Source organism: Rhinatrema bivittatum, chromosome 2 (assembly GCF_901001135.1).
Source record: "Rhinatrema bivittatum chromosome 2, aRhiBiv1.1, whole genome shotgun sequence".
Taxonomy (NCBI): Eukaryota; Metazoa; Chordata; class Amphibia; order Gymnophiona; family Rhinatrematidae; genus Rhinatrema; species Rhinatrema bivittatum.
Window position 1 is genome coordinate 91,379,896 of NC_042616.1, and position 23,222 is coordinate 91,403,117.

General features: G+C 40.7%; 1 protein-coding gene across 8 annotated transcripts in view; it reads right to left on the bottom strand.

The window, feature by feature from the left end:
- The window catches only part of KMT2C (lysine methyltransferase 2C), a 979,844-nt gene that overhangs the window by 580,029 nt on the left and 376,593 nt on the right, over window positions 1–23,222 (bottom strand). For all 8 annotated transcript variants that reach the window (XM_029588444.1, XM_029588443.1, XM_029588442.1 and 5 more), the window contains one exon: window positions 733–849. In XM_029588444.1, coding sequence (XP_029444304.1) covers window positions 733–849 — 117 coding nt within the window. The remainder of the gene's footprint in view (window positions 1–732; window positions 850–23,222) is intronic.

The following is a 23,222-nucleotide window of genomic DNA, read 5'->3' on the forward strand; positions in this document are numbered from 1 at the left end:
TTGTGCAGCTTTTACTACTTGACCCCTGACTACACAGGCAGGGCTAGCCCCCTTCACCTGTTCTGTGAAGGATGGATGAGTGAAATGGGGATGCCCTAGGAAAGGATGGAAAAAAAATTGCAGGATTTTTTCTCTTGTGCTGCTGTGGCTGTGGGCTCTTGGATGTTTCTCCTGATTAGGCAAGAGATCCCAATGCTAGCACCATATGTGGTAACTTGGCGACAGAGGCTTGAAACATCCAGAAAGAATAAGAAGGTAGGCTCTAACTGATTTCCAATTGTGCAATTTCTTTACAGTGCAGAATAAAGAATAAAGCAAAAAACAACACATGATACAGCTCACCTTAATTTCAGGTACATAAAGAGTCCTTAAACATAGCAGGTTTTCTCATATACTGGCTTTCTGCTTGCTCCCCGGGGTCTGTCTAAACCTTCCAGGCACTGAGTTCTAAAACTCTGGTGAGGGGCTCCTCCCTTCACCCAGGATTCCCTTTAGCTTTGTATTTTGAGGACCGGGCAAGACAGATGTGCCTGGTCTTTTAAGGTAGTCCGAGGGAGTTTTCTGTATACTCCCTGACACCTCTTATGCTATGTGTTTAAAATGTTTTGCTTCAAAAAAAATATTTTAAAAAAATTCACAACACAAAAGTATTTCCTTAGAGAATTATGAGTCAGAGTAGCCACTGGGTTTTGTAAAAAAGAAGCCATAGAATAAATACAAAATAATTCTTACCCCTGGAATTACTATGGTACCAATCCCATTTTTCAATTTTGATCGCCCTCTGCCTCCTCGTCCTGAAAGTCCTGAACCACGTGGTCTCCTCTTCCCTGGAAATCCAGATCCACGACCCTAGGTAACATAATAATGTTATTACATTACATAAAATTCATTTTATACAGACTTTGACAAGAGAGGTGATCAAATATATTTCTGACTTTTACCCTCCCCTCTCACCCCATTTATTGTCTTTCCAACAACTGATGGTCTAGGCAGTTTAATTTGGACCACAAACTAGCATGTGCTGGATTGGATTCTGTCACTACATAAAATTCAATATAAGGGGTGCAATAATTAATAAAACACAACAGGAAACTAAAATGGTCACCTTTACAATACATTTATCAATCATATCTTGTACATTTCTTCCCTTTTTTTTTTTATAAAGCAAAAAGAAGGGGGGATTTAAACACGATGAAGTTGTAAAAAGGACCGGTGCTGCCTAATACTATGTCGGGGAGCAATCATTCTCAGTGATCGAGGTTGAAAGCAATGGCACATAGATGGGTTTAGTTTCTGGACTCATTACCAATCACAAAGAATTCAGAAAAAAAAACTAAAAACCCATCTATGTGCCATTGCTTTCAACCTCGATCACTGAATAATTGCTCCCCAACCTCCGATTTCCACACATTTTGTTCATATCATGACGTTTGTCTCAATGCTGCAAACCTATATTTTAAGTTTCAGTTTTAATTTCTGATTATAGTTTTACCCTTATTTAATTTTATTTCATTACTGTTCAAACAAAGTCTGTCTTATTTTATATGTTCATCTGTTTATGATTTATTTAAGTATAATTTTACATGTAAACCACCTAGACCATTACCTATGTATAAGTGGTATACAAAAATGTTTAAATACATAAATAAACATGTTCATTTAGTTTAACAGATTATTAGGCAACACTGGTCCATTTTACAGCTGAGTGTTTCAATCTCCACCCCCCCCCCCTTTTTAGTTTATTTAAAGAGAGGAAAAATCTATAGGACATGATCATTAGATACATATTTATTTTATTTATTTATCGATTTTTATGTACCATTGTTTGGTTTCGCCATCACAGCGGTTTCAATATATATGTTTCAAATGATTCAGAAGGTGCAGCCTTGGGCCATTTTCTATGCGGCTGTTGCACAGTTTGCCCACAGTCTTTTCCTGGGGATACATTGCCTTTTCTAATTTTGTCCAGGAATAGATTATCCATACCACTTGCTTAACAGAGGGGGTAGTTTACTGTCTATGCTGTCCATGTCAGAAGATATGCATGGGGAAAACTTAAACGAGCTTTAAAAACACAGATTATCGATCACTAACTGTCTGGCCATTATTGGCTCCTTTAATCCAACAATCTGGGAGGCTGAACACATTTTCCAAGATATAAATTTGTTTTTGGCACTAGATAAACCTCACAAAAATACAAGAGTCAAATTGCAGAATGCACACATGTAAACCACAACAGTCTAGCATTCAAAGCGCAATAAAAATTTCTTATAGAGAAACACCAATGGCAATCAAAAATAGAGATTAGTAAGGGACCTTCATAGCAACCACTCTGGTAGAAATAGTTTCACCTTTCTGATGGGTCATGTGTAATCATCGATCCACTTCCTTTCAATTTTAAATATTTTTGCTAAGCAAATAAAAGTAATACTTCCCTAAATGTGCATTGCTTAAATTCAACTTCATTAGAAAGCTTGCATTCCTTTTAGTAGAGACCCGACATAATGTTGTGTTTCAAGGCACGGTAGCTGTGCCTCTGGGGGTTCACCAATGCCACAGTCATTTTTCAGAATGGCAATGTACTAGCATTAATACAGTACGTAAGGCACCAAATCTAATGGAACCCATGATGCAGAGCTACCGTGCCTCGAAACATAACATTATGTCAGGGCTCTACTAAAATGGATGTTCCCAGAAAACACCACGGAAGGCTGTGTAACAAAGCCAGTGAGCAAACAAAAGAGATAGACCAGTGTCCGTAGATGTAGGGATATTTTTATGCCTGACTCAGGCCGAGCTTTGCCAGCTTGCCGTGATCTACTTCTTTCTAGCCCCTGATGCAGCCTAGTTGTTTGGGCAAAGCTCGGCCTGAGTCGGGCATGTGCAATTCTATCCTCTAAAATTGAGTGTACATGGTTCCATCCTGTTTAACTACACAGCAAATAAAAATATCCCTACATCTAAGGACACCAGTCTTTTGTTGTTTACTCTACTAAAATGGATACAAACTTTCTAATGAAGTTGGACTTAAGCAATGCACATTATAAAAAATGTTGCTTTTTTATTTGCATAACAAAAATATTTAACTTGAAAGGGAATGGACAGATGATTACACATGACCCGTCAGAAAGGTGAAAGTATTTCCACCAGAGTGGGTATTATGAAGGTCCCTTACTAATCTCTATTGTTTGGTTGCCATCGATGTTCTCCAAGAAGTTTTTATTGCGCTTTGAATGCTCAACTTTTGTGGTTTACTATATAAACCTCAACAGAATACATGGGGAGGGGATTATGATTTGTAATTTGTCTTTGCTCTGTTTTAAACAATTTTGGAATTACTAGTTACATATTGTTATACCTTATGGACTAAATAAAGAGTTAGATCTGTCAGTTTTATGAGGTCATTTATTTTATTTTATTTTATTTTTTTTGCTTGGGAAGCACATTGTGGTTCATGAGGTATATGTTTTGAAGGGTGAGCATTGATTGGTTAGGAGTATAGATTTTAAAAGGCTTAGTTTCAAGCCTGAGAAATCCACAACAAAATAGGGAGCAGAATACTGCACTTCAAGCATACACTAGCACAAGATAAGAAATGCAGTGATTTTTCAATGAGTCCCAATGACAACTTCAAAGTTGAGGTAATTTTAAATTTTTTTTTTTATTGGCGGCAACTCCATTGCTTCAAAACGACACAATACTTAAACAGGGTCCCCCGACATGGACCCGTGTTTCGCCAAACGCGGCTGCATCGGGAGGGGAGAAAGAGATGACCGCCAAACACGGCTGCCCTGGGGAGAAAGAGATGACCGCTCTTTATAACATAACTGACCTACTGAAGTACTGTAAGTTGAAGAATTCCGCTGTAAATTACGCCCCTCCCGATGCAGCAGCGTTTGGCGAAACACGGGTCCGTGTCGGGGGACCCTGTTTAAGTATTGTGTCATTTTGAAGCAATGGAGTTGCCGCCAATAAAAAATTAAAATTACCTCAACTGTGAAGATGTCATTGGGACTCATTGAAAAATCACTGCATTTCTTATCTTGTGTTAGTTTCAAGCCTACCATTTTTAGAATGGGAGTAAATATCCATATAAAGATATTGGGTAGAGTGGTATGCCATGGTATGCCATGGTATGCCATGATTGTTTCTTATTTTTATTTTTGCAGATATCCCTGATGAAGATATTATGCCTCTGCCTTTGAAACATTGTGGTGTTAGGACTGTGATTTGTTTGACTAAGATAAGTTCACAATTTTTTGTCAATTTTAGGTGTGTAGTACAATAGAAATTATTATAGGATGGTATATGATTATCCCATGTACCTTTAAGATGCTACCTATAGTCCACTGCATGGCAGAAGGTTGCAGAGTTTGAATTTGTAACAGGAACATTTTAAAGTCAGTTCATTGCTCATGCAAGTAATCTTAGAGTTGCAAGAAACTAAGAAATACATACTGTAATGAAAAGTATTTCACATTTTCCCACCTGAGGGTGGCAAGGATCTATCTCTTCAGAACAAAATTAGGAATTATGGGAAAGGAAAACTACAGCACCTAAAAGTCCAATGTGTTCTGGAGGGGTAGGTTCCCGTGAGTGGGGAGAGAAGGAATCTCCTAAGCCTCGAAGACAGGTTAGAAATCAGGCCTGATGTGGAGCTACAGGAAGATAAGCAGTTGGAGTCAAACAGAGGAGGAAGCCTAGGGTGAAGAACCATGGACCAGGGAAGTAAGCAGCCAGTAGGTAAAAATGCTTTGCTTGGGAATTTATAACTGCCAAAGAAGAAGGGACTGCTGTGGGATGCTGCAGGATATGGCTGAGATGTTTTAACCAAGGGTGAAACCCAGTCCTTTTCTCTACAAGGTGGAGGTGGCAGTCTACTCCAAACACAGCTCACTCCCTTCAACAAGCCATAAATCCAGCATCTCTCAATGCTTGCCAAAGGACTCAAGCCAACAACAATTTTTTCATTATCCCTACTTTCCAATGGCCCCACTACTCTTCTTCTTCCTGATGCTTACCCTCCCCAATCTAATTCCCCACTGTGAACATCAAGTACACTATTTATATTTTCCAGCTCTCTAGCCATTGTGTCCTACATAATGTTCTTGAACTTCAAAATATTCTCTTATTCAGCCTCCACCTCTTTCTCCAAGAGCACTGAATGCTCATCACTGTCAATGTACTTCTGCTTTACTCCATACTCTTCTCTTCCTCCTTTCAGCTGGAGATAATCGCAATCTTGGTCCTCCAAGGTAACTGTCACCCCATCTGAGAACTTTAACTTGTTATTCCTTCAAATCGTATCCCAATCTCCTCTCTATTACCTCACTTCTTCATATTACCTGTGGACTGCCCACTCTATTTCTAGCAGGCTTGCCTACATTCAAGACCTCTTTCTCTCTCATTAGCCCAATATTCTTGCTTTGACTGCTTCTGTTGGTGCTTTCTGTCACAGAGGTTATCATTCCTTCCATACATCACATTGGGGAGGCTATGATGGCAAAATTGGTCTGCTGCTCTCCTCTTCCTGCAGATTTCAATCTGTTCTTCCACCTCAAGCCCACTCCATCCATCTTTTCATCCCATCTAGCTGTCGCCTACTGTCCTCCCTGGTAAGTCATGCAATATACCAAAAACTACCACGTTACAATGGATGAGAGATGGAAGACCTTCATATAACCAAACACCAGCAAAGTCAAGGGAGCACTGCCATTGTGAACACTTGGTTCAATATTTTTCTCCCTGATAAGTCCCCATTCTCTTTCCTTGCAGACTGATTTTGAGCTTCCTTTTTCCTGGAACCATCTTCCCCTTGTCTTATTCATGGGGACTAATCTCCATTTTGATGAGCCCTCTCAACCTTGCCTCAAAATTTTTCACCTTAACCTTCTCATTCAATCTCAAATTATATTCTACTGCTTCCACTCACCAGCATTGCCACTGCTGTCACCTAACTTTTCCTCCAACTGTACTCTCTCAGGCTTCTCCACCTCTATTTTTACCCTAGCATCTGATAGCTTTCACACTTAACCACCTTCCCGTACAGACTCATCCAATCAACAACACCTTTAGGAATGCCCAGGTTATTGACTTCTGTGACCTCTCCAGTACTCTCATCTTTCCTCTCCAACCCTACAAAAGTCTGTTGATGAGGTAATTTCTCCTTACAACTCTCCATCTATTTTGGACATACTTGCTCTAACCCTCTTCCAGCCTGTCAAATTCAAACCTTAGCTCACCTCCATAGTATGCTTCCTATCTTCTTGCATGCAATCTGCAGAGAATCTCTCACTGAAATCCCATTCTCATGCTGACTTCATACCTTTCAAATTCATGCCCATCTCCTTCTGGTCTGCTACTACACTTATCAAACACGATTATTATATCTATCTGACAAACACCCTTGACTCCAACCCCTGCCATCTATTTGCCATATTCACCTACCTTCTCAAAACTGCCTGCTCCACCCACCTCCTCTTCACCTTCTGCTCAGAATATGGCTGACTTCTTCCATGAAAAGATAGACAAGATTAATCAGAATTCTCCACCATGGTATATTTTTCTCTAAATAATGGATTGGAGAAGGCTATCTTACTGTTATATCCTAATATAAGTGAATGTACAAACTTTATTTTGTATTGAATAAGGACTTTGTACTGCCAATTTCATGAATAAACAGATGCTTTTGGAGCCATCAGTCCTGTTTTCAGTTGGAATTGCTGGCACTAGATCCCTGGGTTTACAGCACCTTCTAGTGGGTTTCTCTGTATTCTCCTACTCTTCCTCTTGCTCTCAACTGGAATATCAATTTCAATACTGGCACTCCAAGGCAACTTTCATTTCATCCATGCATGGCTGTTCCTCTTCTCATCCTCTCTCATGCTCCCTATGCAATGGCTGCTCTGTTTCCAACAAGCTTGCCTATATTCATAACTTCATCTCTCATTCTCTTCATCTTCTTTTCTTGACTGAGACTTGGCTTTCCTCAGTGGACTCTGCTTTAGTTGCTGCTCTCTATCATGGAGGTTATCTTTTCCTCCATACACCTTGCATAGCAGGCTGTGATGATGTACTGGACTGCTGTTCTCCCCCTTCTGTAGGTTTCAAACCCTTTTAACTCAATCCTATTTTTTATTCTTTTGAAGCCCAATCCACCTGATAACTCACCCCACCTCCACTCCAGGTGTCTGTCATTTATCGCCCCCTAATAGAAACATAGAAATGACGGCAGAAGAAGACCAATCGGTCCATCCAGTCTGCCAAGCAAGCTTCACACTTCTTTTTTCTCATACTTATCTGTTTCTCTTGGCTCTTAGTAACCTTAGGTTCTATTTCCCTTTCACCCCCACTATTAATGTAGAGAGCAGTGATGGATCTGCTTCCAAGTGAAATGTTAAGTTTGATTAGTTGGGTAAGCGGCAGCATAGCTCTCTGCCGTTGAAGCAGAGATATGCGTGAAGTATTAGTTTTTCTTCTCCCCTGCCGTTGAAGCAGGGAGCTATGCTGGATATGCAATGAAAGTGAAGTATGCCTTGAAAGTCACATTAACTATCATCAAATATTGAAAAGCCTAATAATTGGTAATTGAATAAGCCTAATAATTGGTAATACCTATAGCCCATGAGCCCATCCCTGTTTTTTTTTTTCTTTTTTTTTTAATTGGGAGATGGCAGCCCTCCATCCTTCCGCTCTGTGAAGGTGGAACACCAACCACTGGCCACTGGCATCCCGCTCCGTGAATGCCTCTGTGGCTACTGCCGTTCCGTGCAGTGTTTTGCTGCCTGCTCTTTATACGCGTCCTCTAGACCTGATGGATCCACAGTGTTTATCCCACGCCCCTTTGAAGTGCTTCACAGTTTTGGACTTCACCACTTCCTCCGGAAGGGCATTCCAGGCATCCACCACTCTTCTCCGTGAAGAAATACTTCCTGACATTGGTTCTTAGTCTTCCTCCTTGGAGCCTCAGCTCGTGACCTCTGGTTCTGCTGATTTTTTTCTGACGGAAAAGGTTTGTCGTTGTCTTTGGATCGTTAAAGTTTTTCAAGTATCTGAAAGTCTGAATCATATCACCCCTGCTCCTCCTTTCCTCCAGGGTGTACATATTTAGATTCTTCAATCTCTCCTCGTTTGACATCCGATGAAGACCCTCCACCTTTCTGGTCGCCCTTCTCTGTACCGCTTCAATCTTGTCTCTGTCTCTTTGGAGATACGGTCTCCAGAACTGAACACAGTACTCCAGGTGAGGCCTCACCAAGGACCTGTACAAGGGGATAATCACTTCCCTTTTCTTACTCGATATTCCTCTCTCAATGCAGCCCAGCATTCTTCTGGCTTTTGCTATCGCCTTGTCGCATTGTTTCGCAGACTTCATATCATTAGACACTATAACCCTAAGGTCTCTCTCCTGCTCCGTGCACATCAGCCTTTCCCCCCCCCATCAAATACAGTTCATTCGGATTTTCACTCCCCATATGCATGACTTTGCACTTCTTGGCATTGAATCTCAGCTGCCATATCTTCGACCACACTTCCAGTTTCCTTAAATCCCATCTCATTCTCTCCACTTCTTCCGGCGTGTCCACTCTGTTGCAGATCTTAGTGTCGTCCGCAAAAAGACAAATCTTACCTTCTAGCCCGTCCGCAATGTCGCTCACAAAGATATTGAACAGGACCGGTCCCAACACCGATCCTTGCGGTACACCACTTAAAACCGCTCTCTCTTCAGAGAAAGTTCCATTTACCATCACACATTTTCTTCTGTCCGTCAACCAGTTTGCAATCCAGGTCACCAACTCGGCACTCACTCCTAAGCTTCTCGTTTTATTCACCAGTCTCCTATGCGGAACTGTATCAAAAGCTTTGCTGAAATCTAAGTAGATGACATCGAGCGCTCTTCCTCGATCCAATTCCTTGCTTACCCAGTCAAAAAAGTCAATCAGATTTGTCTGACAGGATCTTCCCCTGGTGAATCCATGCTGCCTCAGGTCCATTAATTCTCCGGACTGTAGATAGTTCACTATTCTCACTTTCAATAGTGACTCCATTACTTTTCCCACCACCGAAGTGGGGCTAACCGGTCTGTAGTTACCAGCCTCCTCTGTTCCCACTCTTGTGAAGCGGGACCACCACCGCTCTTCTCCAATCACTCGGCACCACTCCCGTTTCTAGGGATCTATTGAACAAGTCACACCGGACCCGCCAGCACATCTCTGAGCTCCCTCAGTATCCTTGGATGAATCCCATGAGGTCCCATGGCTTTGTCCACTTTCAGATTCTTTAGCTCTTCCCATACATTTTCTACTGTAAAAGGGTTTTCGTCTGTTCCACTTCCTTCCAGTTTCTTGTTGTGTAGAGATGGTCCTTCTCCAGGGTCTTCATTATTGAACACAGAACTGAAGTATTTGTTTAATATATCTGCCATTTCTTCGTCTTTCTCCACGCATTGATCATTTCCACCTTTCAATTTCACTATACCGCTTTGAACTTTTCTCTTTTCACTGATGTATCTGAAAAATGTTTTGTTACCATTCTTTATCTCCTTGGCAATCCTCTCTTCTGCTTGACTTTTTTCCGACTTGATTAATTTCTTTGTCTTCCTCAGATGAATCAAATATTGTTCTTTGTGCTCCTCCCTTTGGGATCTTTTATATTTCTTGAATGCTGTTCTTTTAGCCTTAATTTTGTCAGCCACCTCCTTTGAGAACCAGATAGGTTTCATTTTTCTTTTGCTTTTCTTTACACTTCTAACATATAGAGTAGTTGCCTTGGTAATTGCTCCTTTTAGATTGGTCCACTGCTGATCCACATCTCTCTCGTTCTCCCAGCCTTTTAGTTCTTCCTCTAGGTATTTCCCCATTTCTTCAAAGTCCGTGTTTTTGAACTGTAAAACTCGGATCTTTGTGCTTCTTTTCCATATTCTTTTAGTGATATTAAACCATACCGTTTGATGATCACTGGTGCTAAGGTGGGCGCCCACCTGGACATCAGAGACATTATCTCCAATGGCAGATAATAAATTCCCCTCCTCCTTTCTCACCAACTGATTCTTGACTTTCCTTCTTCCTTGAGCCATCTTCCACTTCCCTTATTCTAGGGGACTTTAACATCCATGCTAATGACCCCTCTGACTCTCATGCCTCAAAACTGTTTCCCTCAACCTCATTTGATCTCCAATTCTGCTCTATTGACCCTACTCATAAGCATGGCCACTGCCTTGAATAGTCCTTTCCTCCAACTGCTCTCTCTGACTTCTCCACTGCAGTTCTTCCTCTCTTAATTTAATAATTTTCACACTATATCACCCTCCCCCACAGCCTCATCCATTCACCACCAAAACCTTTAGGAATCTCCATGCTGTTTACCCTTGTATCCTCTCTACTACTGTTTCATTTCTCTTTTCCTCATTAAATTGTCTAATTCAGTTGATGAGATAGCTTCTTCTTACAACATTATACTCTCCATTGCTTTAAACACTCATGTCCTTCCCCTTTACCCATGCCCCAGCCATGGCTTACCCATATTCATGCCCTACTTTTCTGTGCCTGAACTGCAGAACATCTCTGGCTAAATTCCTGAGCTCAAGCCGACTTTATATATTTCAAATTCATGTTGGTATCCTTCCAGTCCTTGCATCTAATCCTTGCCATTTTTTGCCACACTCATTTTCCTTCTCAATGTGCCTTTGCCTTCCAGCCACCTTTTTTCTCTGCCCAGACTATAACTAATTCCATGACTAAGGTTCACAAAATTAGTCTTGAATTCTCAACCAGACACACACTCTCCCCTACTTCATCAATATGCACTGTTTGCATTATATGCAAATCTACCTCATATATATTCATTGTGGGTATCCTGAAGGCCTGACTGGCTAGTTATGTCCTGAAGACTGGGTTGAGAACTCCTGTTCTGGAAGGTTCTCCTCTATTGCCATCCCACCATCAATTGGTGTGCCTCAGGGCTCTATCCTGAGCCCTTTTCTTAGGAACGGACTGGGAGAGATCTTCCCTACCCCCTTGCCTAACCTTCCAACCCTTTCCCCTCTCCTCCCCAACCCCTAACCCCTACCTAACTCTAACTTTTTTTTTTTGTTTGTTACTTTGCTGCTCCTCTGGTGCAGCAGTCGATTGCGTGTACCAACTGGCTGCCGGCGCGTGTGCCCACCCCCCCTCCCCATCCAGAGCCTGCCCCCGGCTCGCCCCTTTTTCAGGCTCATGCACTTGTGCACATACCAGGGACTATGCATGTGGCCGGGCCCGTTATACGATGCATGCTGCACACGCAAGGCTGGGTCATGCCCATAAACCCTGGGTTTTATGTGCATAGGCTTTTGAAATTTTAGCCTTAATAGAGCTCATCACAAGCAAATGCATGTTGATGAGGCTATTAATAAGTCACACAGGATACTGAAAAAACATGTGTGGCTGATCCGAAAAAAAAGTGTACAGAAAAGCAGAAAATACTGCTTTTCTGTACATCCTCTGACTTAATATCCTAGTGATATTGGGTTGGAGGAACCAAAATGTAAAAAAAAAAAGAATTTAAAAATTTAAATATAAAAAAATGTGCAGGTCAGTTAGGTTAGGCAAACAGATGCTCAATTTTACCGGCGTCCATTTTCCTAATCCATTGCTGTCGGCAGGTTTGGGGCACGTAATCGTCCCTAGCACTTCCCTTTAGCGTGATCCCTTATTTAAATACACTCCATGAAGTTAGCAAGTAGCACATTTAAGACTAATCAGAGAAAATTATTTTTCACTCAACACACAATTAAGCTCTGGAATTTGTTGCCAGAGGATGTGGTTAGTGAAGTTATTATAGCTGGGTTTAAAAAAGGTTTGGATAAGTTCTTGGAGAAGTCTATTAACTGCTATTAATCAAATTGACTCAGGATATGGCCTCTGCTATTACTGGCATCAGTAGCATGGGATTTTCTTAGTGTTTGGGTCTTTGCCAAGTTCTTGTGACCTGGTTTGGCCTCTGTTGGAAAAAGGATGCTGAGCTTGATGGACCCTTGGTCTTACCTAGCATGGCAATTTCTTATGTTCTCATAATGTTAGGTTCCATATTAGGAGCTACCACCCAAGAAAGAGATCTAGGCATCATAGTGGATAACACATTGAAATCGTTGGTTCAGTGTGCTGCGGCAGTCAAAAAAGCAAACAGAATGTTGGGAATTAATAGAAAGGGAATGGTGAATTAAACGGAAAAATGTCATAATGCTTCTGTATCACTCCATGGTGAAACCGCACTTTGAATACTGTGTACAATTCTGGTCACCGCATCTCAAAAAAGATAGTTGCGATGGAGAAAGTACAGAGAAGGGCGACCAAACTGATAAAGGGCATGGAACAGCTTCCCTATGAGGAAAGACTAAAGAGGTTAGGACTTTTCAGCTTGGAGAAGAGACGGCTGAGGGGGGATACAATAGAGGTGTTTCAAATCATGAGAGGTCTAGAATGGGTAAATGTGAATCAGTTATTTACTCTTTTGGATAATAGAAGGACTAAGGGGCACTCCATGAAACATAGAAACATAGAAATGACGGCAGAAGAAGACCAAACAGCCCATCCAGTCTGTCCAGCAAGTTTTGCACTTTTTTTTTCTCATACTTATCTGTTACTCTTAGCTCTTAGTAACCGTTTGGTTCTATTTCCCTTCCACCCCCACCAATAATGTAGAGAGCAGTGTTGGAACTGCATCTAAGTGAAATATCTAGCTTAATTAGTTAGGTGTAGTAACTGCCGCAATAAGCAAGCTACACCCATGCTTATTTGTTTACCCAGACTATGTAATTCAGTCCTTGCTGGTTTTTGTCTGTATATAGATCCACTTTTCTTCATTCCCCCTGCCGTTGAAGCAGAGAGTTATGCTGAATATGGGTGAAGTATCAGACTTTCTCCCCTGCCGTTGAAGCAGAGAGCTATGCTGGATATGCATGAAGTATCAGACTTTCTCCCCTGCCATTGAAGCAGAGAGCTATGCTGGATATGCATTGAAAGTGAAGTATCAGGCTTATTTGGTTTGGGGTAGTAACCGCCGAAACAAGCAAGCTACTCCCCACTTTTTTGTGAATGCAAATCCTTTTTTCCACATTTCCTTTTGCCGTTGAAGCTTAGAGCAATGTTGGAGTCGCATTAACCATGTGTATGTTTACTGAATAAGTGTATTATCTCCAGGTAGTAGCCATCATTCCCGCGAGCCACCCACTCTTCATTCACTTCCTCTAGACTTTATGGATCCACAGTGTTTATCCCATGCCCCTTTGAAGTCCTTCACAGTTCTGGTCTTCACCACTTCCTCTGGAAGGGCATTCCAGGCATCCACCACCCTCTCCGTGAAGAAATACTTCCTGACATTGGTTCTGAGTCTTCCTCCCTGAAGCTTCAAATCATGACCCCTGGTTCTGTTGATTTTTTTCTGACGGAAAAGGTTTGTCTTGTCTTTGGATCATTAAAACCTTTCAAGTATCTGAAAGTCTGTATCATATCACCTCTGCTCCTCCTTTCCTCCAGGAAAGGAGGAGCAGAGGTGATATGATACAGATTTAGATTCTTCAATCTCTCCTCATAAGCCATTTGATGAAGACCCTCCACCTTTTTGGTTGCCCTTCTCTGGACCGCCTCCATCTTGTCTCTGTCTCTTTGGAGATATGGTCTCCAGAACACATATCCACAGTACTCCAGGTGAGGCCTCACCAAGGACCTGTACATGGGGATAATCACTTCCCTTTTCTTACTCGATATTCCTCTCTCTATGCAGCCCAGAATTCTTCTGGCTTTAGCTATTGCCTTGTACCATTGTTTCGCCAACTTCAGATCATTAGACACTATCACCCCAAGGTCTCTCAGTTAGAATGTGGCACATTTAAAACTAATCAGAGAAAGTTATTTTTCACTCAATGCACAATTAAACTCTGGAATTTGTTGCCAGGGGATGTGGTTAGTGCAGTTAGTGTAGCTAGGTTTAAAAAAAGAATTGGATATGTTCTTGGAGAAGTCCATTACCTGCTATTAAGCTGACTTAGAAAATAGCCACTGCTATTACTAGCAATAGTAACATGGGATAGACAGTTTTTTGGGAACTTGCCAGGTTCTTATGACTTGGATTGGCCACTGTTGGAGACAGGATGCTGGGCTTGATGGACCCTTGGTCTGACCCAGTATGGCATGTTCTTATGTTCTCGCTGCACACTAATTCCCTTGGTGCTCTGATTTACTTTCATGGCTTTCAATACCATCTTTATGCTGATGATTCAAAGATTTAATTCTCTACACTAGAAATTTAATCAGGAATCCAATCCCAAACCTCAACCTGCTTGGTGTTGCTTGGATGTCACACCACCATCTTAAACTCAATGCGCCTAAGACAGAGTTCCTTATCTTTTTCCCAAACCCACTTCCACTCTTCCCCTTTTTCTATTTCTGTGGATAACTGTCATACCCCCAAGTCCTCTCAGATAATAACCTTGAGGATCATTTTTTACTCCTCTTTCCTTCTCCACACATATCCAAAAAACTGCTAAAATGTGTCATTTCTTTCTCTACGACATCTACAAAATATGTCACTTCCTTTCTGAACACACTACGAACCTTATCCACTCTCTCATCACCTCTCACTTAGATGACTGCAACCTGCTCCTTATAGGTCTCCCTCTGAACTCTCTCTCTCTCCAATACAATCTATCCAAAATTCAGCTGCATGACTTATTCACCAAAGTCACTACACCCATATAACTTCTCTTCTCAAGTCATTACATTGGCTTCCTATGCATTTCCATATACAGTTCAAGCTCTTCTTACTCACAAGAGCCTTTGCTCTGCAACTCCTGACCCCTCTCCTCTCTCCCTGCACTTCTTCTTAGGAACTCTGCTCATCAGGTAAGTCACTCTTATCTATGTTCTTTGCTACTGCCAACTCTTGACTCCATGCTTTCTACCAGACTATACCATATGCTTGGAATAGTTTTCCTGAGTTGGTGTGTCATATTCCCTTCTCTTGCCTTATTCAAAATCTAATCTAAAAAACATTTTATTTATTTATTTAAGGCTTTTCTTTACCGACATTCGTCAGGGACATCATGCCGGTTTACATCAAACAAGGGAGAAGCTGAGAGGTGAAAAGCAGTTACATTATAAAAGGGAGCATAAACTGTTTTAAAGCAGTTTTAAAACGCTGTTTTAAAACAGTTTAAAACAGCTGTTTTTAAAAGCAGTTTTAAAACAGCATAAAATGTTTTAAAAGCAGCCTCAAACATCTGTTTGAGGCTGCTTTTAAATGTGAACTCCTGATTAACTCAGTTACATCTTTATTGATTTTTAACCATTTTCTTAATAAATGAAATTCCCAAAGTCTCTTTTGCCCTGTATGTTTGTCTGAATTAGACTGTAAACTCTACAGGGCAGGAACGCCCTCTTATATGTTTATTACAGCACTATGCATGCCAAATAGCACTATAGTAGTTCTTCCGCTTATATATGCAAGTCCTTATAAGTTGCGCTGGCCAAGCAGCTATCCCACTGCAAAGAAGTCTCATGAGTGTTATCCAGGGAAGGTTGCACCTCAGCTAGTCCACTTTACCATCTGCTTGAACATGACTGAACAAGAATCTAGGGATCTGAACCCTGGGTTCTCTAACCAACCATGGGATATAGGAATTTTAAAGTAGACCAAAGTTTATAGTTGAAATTAATTTAAGATAAATTTACTTGTTCATGGTACAAGTTACAGGCTCAGAGATAGTCTACTGTCATATCTGAGTTAGTTGAGAGAGAGAGAGGTCCTAAGGCCCTTGGGACTTGAAAAAGTTACATGAACGTTTTAGTTAAATACATATCTAAATTGTGTTCCAGAACCCAAGTTTCTGTTGACTGCATGAACACTCAAATATCAAATTTTAGAGAAAAAGCTGCCATTTTCTGATTGTTTAAGAATGAAGATATGAATAAAAAAGAAAAAAACAAAATAGTATTTCAGAATATTGAACAAAGCACGAAGAAATTTTCATAGTTAATATACAGAAAGTAGTAAGCATAATAAGAAAGTGTGTTTTCAATATTATATAAATTAAATAAAGCAGTAAATTTATGCTTCAATGGAAGAAGAATGATTTCCTTGAAACTAATTTAAAATGTGACTAGATGCAGAGCTGGTCTCTGTCATCCTTTCCTCCACTGCATTCTATTAAATACTTAGTCAAAGTTAAAGGCTGAGGTGTTATTCATTTCATTTTTGTGGGCTTTTTTCTGTTGCTTTTAAAAATGTTTCATTACGTTTTTATGTGCATATGTATTGGCAGACACACAATTGATTTTGTGCACCTAAAATATTTATCTGCATAAAGTAAAGTAATAAAATGAATGCACACCCCTATTTAAGGATTGCAATTCCCTTTACCTCTGTAGTATTTCCTTATATAGCTCTATTCTTTCTAGACTGTTTTCAATCAACCTTATTTGGACTTTTCTGAGATCTTTTTCTAATTTTTGACACAAGTGCTTTTTTTTTTTTTTTAGTTAATGTTCTCACTTTCAAGGAGTGCACTGTCATATGCAGTATCATATAATGCATGTCCATTCACCATCATTTTCTTACACCACCCATTAAAACTAACTGATAGCGTAAGCCATTACATTTTTTTTTTTTTATTTACCATGGGTGAGACCATTTCCTTCACAAGCAGGGACATATAACACCACACTTACCAAAAATGCAATAATATGTATGTGCCAGAAAAGGCAAGTAAGACATATATAAAGTCCCAATGATAATTTCTACACAAATACCAAGAATCATGCTTTGTACATGAAAGAATTTCATATGAACAGTTTACGTTTAATAATGGCCATGTAACTAATAAAGAGGGATTAATATCACAACTAACTTCAATAATAATTTCCTTAATATTACTATGAATACTTTCATATTACAGACTTATTTCCAATTTCTCCTGTAAACATAAAATAACTTCTATTGATTCTACCAAACATTTTCTTCACTATTCCCACCAGGCTTGAATTTCTATTTTAAGGTGGTTTTGGAATCTTTAAAGCCAATTGCGTGATAACGAAAGCTTTCTACAATGTTTTATTGGTTCCTTAAATGGTATCACCACCTACAAAGCTTGAACTCTACACTACATGGAAAAGCTTTAACTGTCATGAAAAGGATAGAAATACATGTATTCTATGTGCAATAAAGGATGCACATTCATTTAAAATAAATGTGCATCCTGAAATGAATTGGATCTAATTTGTTTCTTTCGGGGGTCTCCAAAAATGGAGAAGTACTCTTTGTTTTGAAATGAATCATTTCTATGAGCCATTAAAGTCAATAGTCTCATGGAAATCAAAGGGAAAGCAACAGGTGTACAGATAGGAATTGATACAAAGTATATTGCAGCCAGTGAGCAGACATGGGTAGGATGTACATGTCATCAAGGGGACAACAGAGATGACATTCCAGTAAAGCATTTTTCAATCCAACCTATCTCTGCACACCAGGTCCAGTGACAGTGATCCTGAAAACTGAGCATTTCTGAGATTTGCTGTGCATTCCTTCTGAAGGCATTGCCTGTGAAGGACGCTCTTTGAGCTATCTGAGTTCTTAGTTAACTTTTGCAAACAACTTTTTGGCTGCTCCCCATGTTAGACTGTCACTGTGCCAGTCAGCAGAGAAAGACAGTCAGGAAGTGCTCCAAAAGATCTGAGTCAATTCATTGCAGTTTTTTTCTCTCCCATTGGAGAGGGTGGAGGCAGTGTATGGAGAACATAAGAACATAAGAAAATGCCATACTGGGTCAGACCAAGGGTCCATCAAGCCCAGCATCCTGTTTCCAACAGTGGCCAATCCAGGCCATAAGAACCTGGCAAGTACCCAAAAACTAAGTCTATTCCATGTTACCATTGCTAATGGCAGTGGCTATTCTCTAAGTGAAATTAATAGCAGGTAATGGACTTCTCCTCCAAGAACTTATCCAATCCTTTTTTAAACACAGCTATACTAACTGCACTAACCATATCCTCTGGCAACAAATTACAGAGTTTAACTGTGCGTTGAGTAAAAAAGAACTTTCTCCGATTAGTTTTAAATGTGCCCCCTAGTCTTTCTACTATCCGAAAGAGTAAATAACCGATTCACATCTACCCGTTCTAGACCTCTTATGATTTTAAACATCTCTATCATATCCCTCCCTCAGACGTCTCTTCCCCAAGCTGAAAAGTCCTAACCTCTTTAGTCTTTCCTCATAGGGGAGCTGCTCCATTCCCCTTATCATTTTGGTAGCCCTTCTCTGTACCTTCTCCATCGCAATTATATCTTTTTTGAGATGCGGAAACCAGAATTGTACACAAGGTGCGGTCTCACCATGGAGCGGAAACCAGAATTGTACACAAGGTGCGGTCTCACCATGGAGCGATACAGAGGCATTATGACATTTTCCGTTTTATTCACCATTCCCTTTCTAATAATTCTCAACATTCTGTTTGCTTTTTTGACTGCCGCAGCACACTGAATCGAGGATTTCAATGTGTTAACCACTATGACACCTAGATATCTTTCTTGGGTTGTAGCATCTAATATGGAACCCAACATTGTGTAATTATAGCATGGATTATTTTTTCCTATATGCATCACCTTGCACTTATCCACATTAAATTTCATCTGCCATTTGGATGCCCAATTTTCCAGTCTCACAAGAGTTGCTTGCAGAGCTGCTACTGATTTTGTTTGTAGGCTTAGGCAGTTGGCAGTGTGAACTAGGTGAGCACTGAGTGCAGTGTACAGACTGAAGCATACTAGGCTCAGTAAGGCAAGGGAAGAGCTCAGTAATCCACAATCCAGTGGGAGCAATGAGAGGAGAGGATCACCTTGATGGTGGCTGAAAGGAATCAGTAAGTTCTGCTTGGGAAATGTTTTTAAAGTATTCGGGAGAAGTTAACTATTGGGGTATATTTAGTGTATTTGTGTATTTATTTTTTAAATAGTCAGTAAGGTAGCTAATAAACAAGTTAGTGTGTTTGATTCCCAACCCTCCCACCCACCTCTAGCTCATCCTTTAATTTATAAGCAGGTGCCACTTTCACATACACACAAAAAAAAGTCAGCCCTATAACTTCACTTCATGAATTCCCCACATCTTATTGAGAGTTTGATCATTCCCTTGTAGGCCACTAGCAGATATATAGTGAATACACTAATACATTTAAAGGACTTTAATTATACATATTCCTACTCCCATAGCAACTTAAAACTTAACTAGGAACTGAACAAATTTGAGATGAAGGCAGCAGTCCGGCAGCAAGAGTGGGTCCTTCCCAGTCTTTTGCATCAAGTGTCACACATATGATTTTTTACCCGCTGGTGAGAAGTTGTCTGTGTGCATCTGAAGCAAAGATTGGAAGACTTGGAGGAGCTGAGGCAGACAGAGAGGTATATAGACGAGACCTTCAGGGACATAGTAGCCAAGACTGGCAGCCCTGGTGGAAGAAGGTCTTTTGATAAGAGATCATCAACCTGGTGCAGCAGAAAAGGATCCTGTAGCAATGATCTGCTCTCCAGGTGGTGCATTGTCCTCTCACACTGAGGAGGTATCTCCCAGGGCTACTGCCCAGGAGGGAAGGGTTAGGTTGGCCATCATAGTTGGTGATTCGATTATTAAGAATGTAGACAGCCGGGTGGCTGGTGGGTACGAGGATCGCCTGGTAACATGCCTACCTGATGCAAAAGAGGCGGACCTCACGTGTCAACTAGATAGGATTTTAGACAGTGCTGGGGAGGAACTGGCTGTCGCGGTACATGTGGGCACTAACAACAAAGGAAAATGTGGGAGGGAGGTTCTGGAAGCCAAATTTAGGCTCTTAGGAAGAAAGCTGAAATCCAGAACCTCCAGGGTAGCATCCTCTGTAATGCTCCCTGTTCCATGCGCAGATCCCCAGAAGCAGGCAGAGCTCCAGAATATCAAAGTGTGGATGAGACAATGGAGCAAGGAAGAGGGATTCAGTTTTGTAAGGAACTGGGGAACCTTTTGGGGAAGGGGGAAGTCTTTTCCAAAGGGATGGGCTCCACCTTAACCAGAGTGGAACCAAGCTGCTGGTGCTAACCTTTACAAAAGAGATACAGCAGCTTTTAAACTAGAACAAAGGGGAAAGCAGACAGTCACTCAGCAGTGCATGGTTCAGAGGAAGGTATCTTCAAAGGATACTAATAATGCATTAGAATTAGGGCATCCCAATAGTGAGGTTCCAATAATAAAAGTAATCCTAGTGCCTGTAATTAAAAACTCACCTTAGCTAAAAGATTCCAATTTATCCCTATCAATTAAAAAGCAGAATGAACATACAAACAAAAAACATACTTTGAAATGTTTGTATGCTCATGCCGGAAGTCTAAGAAGTAAGATGGGAGAATTAGAATGTATAGCAGTGAATGATGACATAGTCTTAATTGGCATCTCAGAGACCTGGTGGAAGGAGGATAACCAATGGGACAGTGCAATACATAGAACATAGAAATGATGGCAGAAAAAGACCAATCGGCCCATCTAGTCTGCCCAGCAAGCTTCCACACTTATTTTCCCATACTTATCTGTTTCAACCACCACCAAGTTCAGGGCCCTTGTTGGTAAATGTTTGATTCAAATTTCCTGCCATCCCCTGTCATTGATGCAGAGAGTAATGTGGGAGTTGCATCAAAGGTGAACATAAGGCTTAATAGTTATGGGTAGTAACTGCCGCATCAAGCAAGTTACCCCAATGCTTGTTTACCCAGGCTGCACAGATCAATGCCTTGTTGGATGTTGTCTGAATATAAATCCTGTTTTCCACATTTCCCCCTGCCATTGAAGCAGAGAGCAACGCTGTATATGATGTACAAATTATATCGCAATGACAGATGAGCATCTGGGAGGTGGGGTGGCGCTTAATGTCCGGGATGGCATATAGTCCAACAGGATAAAGATCCTGCATGATTAACTGCACAATCAAATCTTTATGGGTAGAAATCCCTTGTGTATTGGGGAAAAGTATAGTGATAGGAGTATACTACTGTCCACCTGGCCAAGATGGTAAGATGGACAGGGAAATGCTAAGAGAAATTAGGGAAGCTAACCAAATTGGTAATGCAGTAATATTGGGAAATTTCAATTACCCTAATATTGACTGGTAAATGTAACATCAGGACATGCTCAAGAGATAAAGTTTCTGGATGGAATAAATTACAGTTTTATGAAGCAATTGGTTCAGGAACAGACGAGAGAGGGAGCAATTTTAGATCTAATTCTTGGTGGAGCACAGGATTTGGTGGGAGAGGTAACAGTAGTGGGGCCGCTTGGCAATAGTGATCATAATATGATCACATTTGAATTAATGACAGGAAGGGGGACAATAAGTAAACCCATGGCTCTAGCGCTAAACTTTCAAAAGGGAAACTTTGAAAAATGAAAAAAATAGTTAGAAAAAAACTGAAAGGAGCAGCTACAAAGGTAAAAAGTGTGCAAGAGGTGTGGACATTGTTAAAAAAATACCATCCTAGAAGCACAGTTCAGATGTATTGCACACGTCAAGAAAGGTGGAAGGAAGGCAAAATGATTACCGGCATGGTTAAAAGGTGAAGTGAAAGAGGCTATTGTAGTCAAAAGATCTTCATTCAAAAATTGGAAGAAGGATCCAAGAGAAGAAAATAAGATAAAGCATAAGCGTTGGCAAGTTAAATACAAGCCATGGATAAGACAGGCTAAAAGAGAATTTGAAAAGAAGTTCAATTTAGGGCAAAAATTCACAGCAAAAAAAAAAAATATCCAAAGTAGAAAGCCTGCGAGGGAGTCAGCTGGACTGCTAAATGATTGAGGGGTTAAAGAGACACTTAGAGAAGATAAGGCCATCGTGGAAAGATTAAACAATTTCTTTGCTTCGGTGTTTACTGAAAAGGATGTTGGGGAGAGCAAAATTTCTTACCTTGTAATAGGTGTTATCCCAGGACAGCAGGATGTAGTCTTCACATATGGGTGACTCATCGATGAAGCCCTCTCACGGAAAACTTCTGTCAAAGTTTCTAGAAACTTTTGGCTGGCACACTGAGCCCACTGAGCATGCCCAGCATGCCATGATCCCTGCAGTCATAGGGGTCTCCCTTCAGTCTCGTTTGTAGCAATAAAAGTACGAGCGAAAAAATAAAATAAGAAAATGTATCGGACCCAACTCCGTGGGGTGGTGGGTGGGTTTCATGAGGACTACATCCTGCTGTCCTGGGATAACACCTATTACAAGGTAAACAATTTTGCTTTATCCCAGGACAAGCAGGATGATAGTCCTCACATTGGGCGATTAGCAAGCTACAGGCTGACTCATCCTGTAATAGGTCAATGGCATGTAACTCATGCAACAGGCACAACAACTGATGTGCCATTGATGAAGATGATTATATCATAAAAAATGGAGGTAATCCAATAACTATTATACCATATTTAGATCCATTTAAATTAAACTCTTTATTAACCATTTACAGTGGACCTATGTGAAGCGTATTCATTAAAACACATCCCATGCACACAACTCTTTTACTTCTCACACATTCATTCCATATTACACATACATGCTTTACCCCCACATTACCATACTCACATCCATACTACAATGTAGAATAGGTTTTTGAAGATGGATTGTCCAAAGGCAGAGTCTTGTCTTCCTTCTTTATCTAAGCATTAATGAGCTGCAAAGGTATGCAGCGAACTCCAAGTAGCAGCCTTGCAAATATCTGCAATAGGTACTAAACGGTAGTGTGCTACGGATGTTGACATAGCTCTGAGTGCGCCTTTATTCGCCCCTGGAGAGGAAGGCCTGCTTTTTCATAGCAGAATTTGATACAGTCTGCTAACCAGTTGGAGAGAGTTTGTTTTCCCATTGCAACTCCTGGCTTGTTTTTGTCAAAAGAAACAAAAAGAGTTGGGTGGATTTCCTGTGGACTGCAGTGCAGTAGAGGTAAAAAGCGAGTGCACGTTTACCCAGCAAGCTTCCACACTTATTTTCCCATACTTATCTGTTTCATCAACCACCAAGTTCAGGGCCCTTGTTGGTAACTGTTTGATTCAAATTTCCTGCCATCCCCTGTCATTGATGCAGAGAGTAATGTGGGAGTTGCATCAAAGGTGAACATAAGGCTTAATGGTTATGGGTAGTAACTGCCGCATCAAGCAAGTTACCCCAATGCTTGTTTACCCAGCCTGCACA